Source organism: Trifolium pratense, linkage group LG2 (genome assembly GCF_020283565.1).
Source record: "Trifolium pratense cultivar HEN17-A07 linkage group LG2, ARS_RC_1.1, whole genome shotgun sequence".
In the NCBI taxonomy this organism is placed as follows: Eukaryota; Viridiplantae; Streptophyta; class Magnoliopsida; order Fabales; family Fabaceae; genus Trifolium; species Trifolium pratense.
The window spans coordinates 14,870,686-14,877,473 of NC_060060.1; the positions used below are offsets into that span (position 1 = coordinate 14,870,686).

General features: G+C 38.9%; 2 protein-coding genes across 3 annotated transcripts; both read right to left on the reverse strand.

Annotated features, from left to right (window-relative positions):
• Positions 1-432: 432 nt before the first annotated feature.
• On the reverse strand, positions 433-2,283 carry LOC123904245 (basic proline-rich protein-like). Its single transcript, XM_045953932.1, has 4 exons — positions 2,100-2,283; positions 1,278-1,943; positions 789-1,046; positions 433-563 (listed from the first exon to the last, which is right to left on the reverse strand). The coding sequence occupies exons 1-4, from the start codon at positions 2,281-2,283 to the stop codon at positions 433-435; spliced, it is 1,239 nt and encodes a 412-aa protein (XP_045809888.1).
• Positions 2,284-3,262: 979 nt separating this feature from the next.
• Positions 3,263-6,105, reverse strand: LOC123907482. 2 transcript variants are annotated; one of them, XM_045957783.1, is made up of 3 exons: positions 5,639-6,105; positions 4,108-4,162; positions 3,263-3,416 (listed from the first exon to the last, which is right to left on the reverse strand). In XM_045957783.1, the coding sequence occupies exons 1-3, from the start codon at positions 5,849-5,851 to the stop codon at positions 3,346-3,348; spliced, it is 339 nt and encodes a 112-aa protein (XP_045813739.1). In that variant the 5' UTR covers positions 5,852-6,105; the 3' UTR covers positions 3,263-3,345. The 2 variants fall into 2 exon arrangements, 1 of the variants encoding a protein (XP_045813739.1); XR_006809230.1 differs by lacking the exon at positions 4,108-4,162.
• Positions 6,106-6,788: the final 683 nt, after the last annotated feature.

Genomic DNA, 6,788 nt, shown 5'->3' on the forward strand with positions numbered 1-6,788 from the left:
CAAAATTACCTAATTCTAAAATTTTATCTTATGTAAATTTTGTGACAAAAATAGAGTCACATATCAATGTTTTTCTCTCTAAATTTGTGATATTTGATTTCATTTTTTTTTACTAGTGTTAAATAAAATTCTTACCGAAAGTTATCTTGATATGGTTAAAGTAGTCATGTTATATTAAATTTATCTTCTTGTTTTTTTTTTTGTAAAACAAAATTTTAGATATGTCGAGACTCACCCCATAAACAATAAGGAAGAAGCACCAACCTTAATGACGATTTATGTATAACCTTATAATTGCAGGAATCCGAATGTAAACAAAATTACACAAGACAATAATAAAGTGAACAATTATCTTAATTTGACAAGTTGTTTTATTGTTTTATTATTGGTACAATGATTATAACCATTTCATTACGAATCAAACTTTGAATCTTAATTCATATAAAAATATGTAGTCCTGGGATGTCCTACACCAGGTGGGCTAGGTCCCGAATCTGTTGGAAAGAAAGTGCCATCAACACCCTTATTAGGATGTCCTACACCAGGTGGGCTAGGTCCCGAATCTGTTGGAAAGAAAGTGTCATCACCACCCTTATTAGGATGTCCTACACCAGGTGGGCTAGGTCCCGAATCTGTTGGAAAGAAAGTGTCATCACCACCCTTATTAGGATGTCCTACACCAGGTGGGCTAGGTCCCGAATCTGTTGGAAAGAAAGTGCCATCACCACCCTTATTAGGATGTCCTACACCAGGTGGGCTAGGCCCCGAATCTGTTGGAAAGAAAGTGCCATCACCACCCTTATTAGGATGTCCTACCCCAGGTGGGCTAGGTCCCGAGTCTGTTGGAAAGAAAGTGCCATCACTACCCTTATTAGGATGCCCTACACCAGGTGGGCTTGGTCCCGAATCTGTTGGAAAGAAAGTGTCATCACCACCTTTTTTAGGATGTCCTACACCAGGTGGGCTAGGTCCCGAATCTGTTGGAAAGATAATGTCATCACCACCCTTATTAGGATGTCCTACACCAGGTGGGCTAGGTCCCGAATCTGTTGGAAAGAAAGTGCCATCACCACCCTTATTAGGATGTCCTACACCAGGTGGGCTTGGTCCCGAATCTGTTGGAAAGAAAGTGTCATCACCACCCTTATTAGGATGTCCTACACCAGGTGGGCTAGGTCCCGAGTCTGTTGGAAAGAAAGTGCCATCACCACCCTTATTAGGATGTCCTACACCAGGTGGGCTAGGTCCCGAATCTGTTGGAAAGAAAGTGTCATCACCACCCTTATTAGGATGTCCTACACCAGGTGGGCTTGGTCCTGAATCTGTTGGAAAGAAAGTGCCATCACCACCCTTATTAGGATGTCCTACACCAGGTGGGCTTGGTCCCGAATCTGTTGGAAACAAAGTGTCATCAACACCTTTATTAGGATGTCCTACACCAGGTGGGCTAGGTCCCGAATCTGTTGGAAAGAAAGTGGCATCACCACCCTTATTAGGATGTCCTACACCTGGTGGGCTAGGTCCCGAATCTGTTGGAAAGAAAGTGCCATCACCACCCTTATTAGGATGTCCTACCCCAGGTGGGCTTGGTCCTGAATCTGTTGGAACGAAAGTGCCATCACCACCCTTATTAGGATGTCCTACACCAGGTGGGCTTGGTCCCGAATCTGTTGGAAACAAAGTGTCATCAACACCTTTATTAGGATGTCCTACACCAGGTGGGCTAGGTCCCGAATCTGTTGGAAAGAAAGTGGCATCACCACGCTTATTAGGATGTCCTACACCAGGTGGGCTAGGTCCCGAATCTGTTGGAAAGAAAGTGCCATCACCACCCTTATTAGGATGTCCTCCACCAGGTGGGCTTGGTCCCGAATCTGTTGGATAGAAAGTGTCATCACCACCCTTATTAGGATGTCCTACACCAGGTGGGCTAGGTCTCGAATCTGTTGGAAAGAAAGTGTCATCACCACCCTTATTAGGATGTCCTACACCAGGTGGGCTAGGTCCCGAATCTGTTGGAAAGAAAGTGCCATCACCACCCTTATTAGGATGTCCTACACCAGGTGGGCTTGGTCCCGAATCTGTTGGAAAGAAAGTGCCATCACCACCCTTAATAGGATGTCCTACACCAGGTGGGCTTGGTCCCGAATCTGTTGGAAAGAAAGTGCCATCACCACCCTTAATAGGATGTCCTACACCAGGTGGGCTTGGTCCCAAATCTGTTGGAAAGAAAGTGCCATCACCACCCTTATTATCATCATTTAGAAACCGTAATGCATCCATTGAACGGATGTTTGACATGATAAAAAGGAGAAGAAAAAAAGTCAATGACATGTTTTTCTCGACCATGATGAAGCTCTTCAAGCTAAAAATGCTTAAAATTGCTTACTAGCTTTTGAATTAAGGGAGAGAAACAAGTTATGATCTTTAAACAAAATCAAAATATAATGATAGTGATATAAGATGAGAGTGATATTTATATTTAACATGACAACTAAGTTAACCTAGTTAAATAGACTTATTTTTGGTCAAAAACTTTTTTTTTTTGGTACAATATTTTGGTCAATTTTATTCTTTCTTTTTTTGGTACAAAGTTTGGTCAAAACATTCATTTTTGACAGAATAAATGTATAAAACTTAAGGAAAAAAAAATACTATGTAAATAAATCACATTTTACCAAAACAAAATATGTAAATAAAAGATATTTTACCAAAAATATTAAAACAATTTGGCTTTAATATAATGAAATAATCTTATTGATAAAAAAAAGGAAATATGCATAATGTATATTCATATTGGATATATGTGTTAAGCATATCAATTAAAATTTCAGAATAAAGCACAATCGAAAAAGATAAAGAAAAATATATTAAGTTCAAAAGCATGATACCAATTATATTTATTTTATAGAATTATAATAATAAAATTACTAAATTCTTTTGGTCAAAGATAAATTACTTAATTGTTGGTGTGTAACACCCCGTTTTTCAAAGCATAAAAAGGGGTATTATTATTATTATTTTTTTTTAACAACACGCTTAAATAAAATGGCGCGCGTGAACGCCCGCAGCTATCTCGGCAATTCGTCATTCAATAGAAAAATAAATATAACATCAACACATTATATTACAGGGCTTCCTCGAAGCAAAGTGTGTACCTGAATAATTTACAAACAGCGGATACATTAAGTTCATCAACCAAAAGACACGAGTTATGAACCGAATATATCACAAGGCCAAAAGGCACTAAACATGTCTGAGTATAAATGTATAAGACATACAGTCATCCAAAATACAACTAGGCCCTAAGCCTAACCAAAAATGTAGCCTAACAAGCGCTACTCTCTACACTCCGGGATAGTCCACGAAGTCCTCGCCATCCTCATGACCCACAGTCTCGCTAGGCTCTCCGTCATCTAAGGTGGGGGATAACTCGTTCATTTATCACATACAAAGCAAGGGTCACCAACTGGAAACAAGTATAAAAATACCAAATACACATACCAAAAGCCAAGTACCAAAACGGAAAGCGAGTAAACGTCAAACATATTCTCAACACCAAGAATAATAAATAAAGTGCACACATAGCCTAATGCAAAACCTCTAATGAATGAACGTGATAACCGTCACTGGTTACCACTGTGAAATAACCGTCACTGGTTAAGTCACATGCATGAATTCCGGAATTTAACCTCACCGCAGCGAGTCGTAGGGTCACTCCTACTAAAAGGGTGCAGTCGTCACTGACAAACACCGACTCAATAAATCCCGTAGGATTAGGTGGTCCCATCTGACACACCCCGTGCAGTCGTCACTGACTTACAAGACTATGAATGCATGAGCATATTATTTTCTTTTCACATACATAGGGCAGTCTTCACTGACTTACCCCGTGCAGTCGTCACTGACATACACGTTCACATATGCTCCTGCAAACAGTTACATATTCACATAATATGTAAAACAACAAAACAAGTATTCATCACGATCTCATATCGAGAATACATCACACGAATCATACCAAGCACTCACCAATTAGTGCACAAACAACAAACATACACTCATGTTATCGACGGAAGTAAGGCATAAATAGAAAGGTGCCCTTACCTCGGCAAGCTTCCAAACAAATACGTTCTCGCACTATTCTACGCTTTCTCGCTTCCTAAAAATAAGGAGCGGACAATGAATAAGTTTCTCCCAAATTATCTTATCGAAACTAAACCTATCTACAAAGGTCTAGAGGTGTCTAAGGCACTTCCTAACACTCTCGGATATTATTTCCGAGTCCTCCCCATAGTGATTAAAAATTCCCGAAGTTAAATACACTATTTTTCACAAAACAATCACATTTTCGACAAAATAGTTTTCAAACTAAAATGACCATAACTAATTCAACTCTTGTCCACTCGAGACGAACCATACGCCAAACTCTTCGTCTCGAAAAGACGGATCAAATGGTTAAGTTTTGAGGGAACTGAAACAATTTTAAATGGACGAAAATGCCCCTGCACAGTTCGTCCAGAATTGAGAAATCAAGGCATTCTCCCACAAATTTTCATTTTCAAAGCATACCATTGCTCTCTATGGTTTTAAACTTCAAAGGACACTTACATACACTACCAAAACACTTGAAAACAACCTAAAAATTTTACGAAAATATCTCGACAAAATAATCGAGTTTTTCTTGCGTCGCAAGTTTCAAGTTTTTCTTTCCAAATACAATCCTATAATCAAACTTTGACCCACCTATGATCATTTCATCAAAGCATGCTCATTTTTCACAAAATTGTGGACTTAGAAAAATTTCACAATTTTTCCCCCCCCACACAAGCTCTAGGTTCTGCCCTTGAAAAACAAAGTGGCCCTTCCGCTCAAAATTTTTCGCTTCCGAGGGCATGGTAATATCCCATAATACCCCCGAGTTACTAATCCAAGCCCCAAAAAATTTTCCGGGCAAAGCCTCAAATTTCGAAAATTCAATTTTAGGTTCTTTAACACACAACACTAAAACCATTTTTTTCCCAAAAATTTTTGCATGGTAATTCGCCCTAGGCCACCATTGTGCCTCCCTCAAAGCCCTGACAAATTTTGAAACCTCTCCCACACTTTTCCGAAATTTCTCATGACCAAAAGTTTTGAAAATAAGGACCACACTCAAAATTTTCCAATGCAAAGTCCTAGCTAGCATCTATTAGTTCACATGGCCATGGAATTGATCAACCAAACCACTTTGAGCATCAAAACAAAAGTTTCTAAAAATATGTTCATAAAATCCTCAAGAACACACTCAAAATTATTTTTCCTTGTTTCACAAAAATTAAAGCCATAATCTAACATTCATTTCTCTACTAAGCTCATAAACAACACCAAAAAGAAAAGCACAAAACAATTTTTCAAAGTTATGATCATTTCAAATAAGTTTTTCAAACCCTAACAAAAGATTTTATGAAAATCTTAATCACCATGGAAATCACAACATGCCAAGCTTAAACAAGCTTAAATACTACTCCTAAACACTTCCCTAGAACCACAAACAACCAAAACTAATTTCTAGAAAACTAATTCTCAAGAACATAACCCAAAAATTCCTAGAATCATGAGTTTTAACCAAGCAAAAGACAAGGAGAAGGTTAGTTACCTTAAGAGAAGTGATTTCCTTGCAAGTTCTATGGATTTCCCTAGCTTGGAATGAGATGATTTGGTGATGAAATGAAAAATTGGTGAAGGTATGAAAATGGGGGATGGCTTCACGGTTTGGAGAGGAAGAGAAATGGAAAAATTCAGATTTTTCTAAGTCCCCAAAGAAGCTAAACCTCCTTACTATACATTGGTCTTGGTCACTCTTGGCCATTGGATCAAAAGCACTTTCTCTAGATCAAATCCTAGCCATCCATTTTACTTTAACAAATATCTAGATATTTTCTCTCACGCCCCACAGCTCTCGCGCGCCGCGACGAGCAAAACTCGTAAAAACAGAAAACTTACGGAACGGAAGTCCGTCTCAAAATAATTCCAAAACTTATCGCCGAATCTTTTTCCGCGACTGTAATTTTATTCCACACTCTCGAAAATTATTCTCAGGACATATCCTAACTCGCGTAGATATATAAATCTTCTATCTAAAATTTTACTGAATTCCGAAACCGTAGAATTTTACGACAGCGGGTAAACTATTGCCCGTTTTCTCAAAAACTAGCATAACGCGAAAAATGAAATTCTAAAGACACAGGATCATCCTCATTCCTATAAGAAGACTAGGAAAACAAACCCCGTGTCATTCTGACATTCGAACACAAAACAGGCACGATCTCAGCAAAATATATCGTAATAACGACGATACTCGAACTAATAACTCTCGAACTCTAATCAACCTATCTATAACTAATGGTCTTCCATAAGAAAAATCCAAATAGCATTCCTTAGCCCAACAACAAACCTCGGAAACAAAATCTACGCGAAAAACTAAGCAACAAAGGTCCCGGGTGCATAAACCCCTAAAGTCAACTAAAAGTCACAAAGGTCCACCTGTGAACAGTACCATGCGCCTATGCTCAGCCCCCATGGTCAGGTTTTGGCCTAAAATGGGCCTCTGCTGTGCCTGGCTCGAGTGCTAGGAAGTGTGGGAAAATTTCTGCGAATCCGCCTCTTACGGAAACGATCATAACTTGAGTTCTGGTTGTCCAATTGAGACGCACCAATATTCGTTGGAAAGCTAACGAAGAGATCTACAACTTTCATGTTGACCATAAAAACCAAATCAAAACGTAAAGGGGTCAAAAAGGTACGAG

Excerpts from the sequence above, each read along its gene's own strand:
- LOC123904245 (XM_045953932.1), bottom strand. The coding sequence starts at position 2,283 with ATGGATGCATTACGGTTTCTAAATGATGATAATAAGGGTGGTGATGGC. Across the intron at positions 1,944-2,099 it reads TCCTATTAAGGGTGGTGATG|ATTCGAGACCTAGCCCACCT; the intron begins GCACTTTCTTTC and ends TCTTTCCAACAG. Across the intron at positions 1,047-1,277 it reads AGGACATCCTAATAAGGGTG|ATTCGGGACCTAGCCCACCT; the intron begins GTGATGACACTT and ends TCTTTCCAACAG.
- LOC123907482 (XM_045957783.1), bottom strand. The coding sequence starts at position 5,851 with ATGGCCAAGAGTGACCAAGACCAATGTATAGTAAGGAGGTTTAGCTTC. Across the intron at positions 4,163-5,638 it reads AGGAAATCACTTCTCTTAAG|GAAGCGAGAAAGCGTAGAAT; the intron begins GTAACTAACCTT and ends CCTTATTTTTAG. Across the intron at positions 3,417-4,107 it reads TTGTTTGGAAGCTTGCCGAG|ATGACGGAGAGCCTAGCGAG; the intron begins GTAAGGGCACCT and ends CCCCCACCTTAG.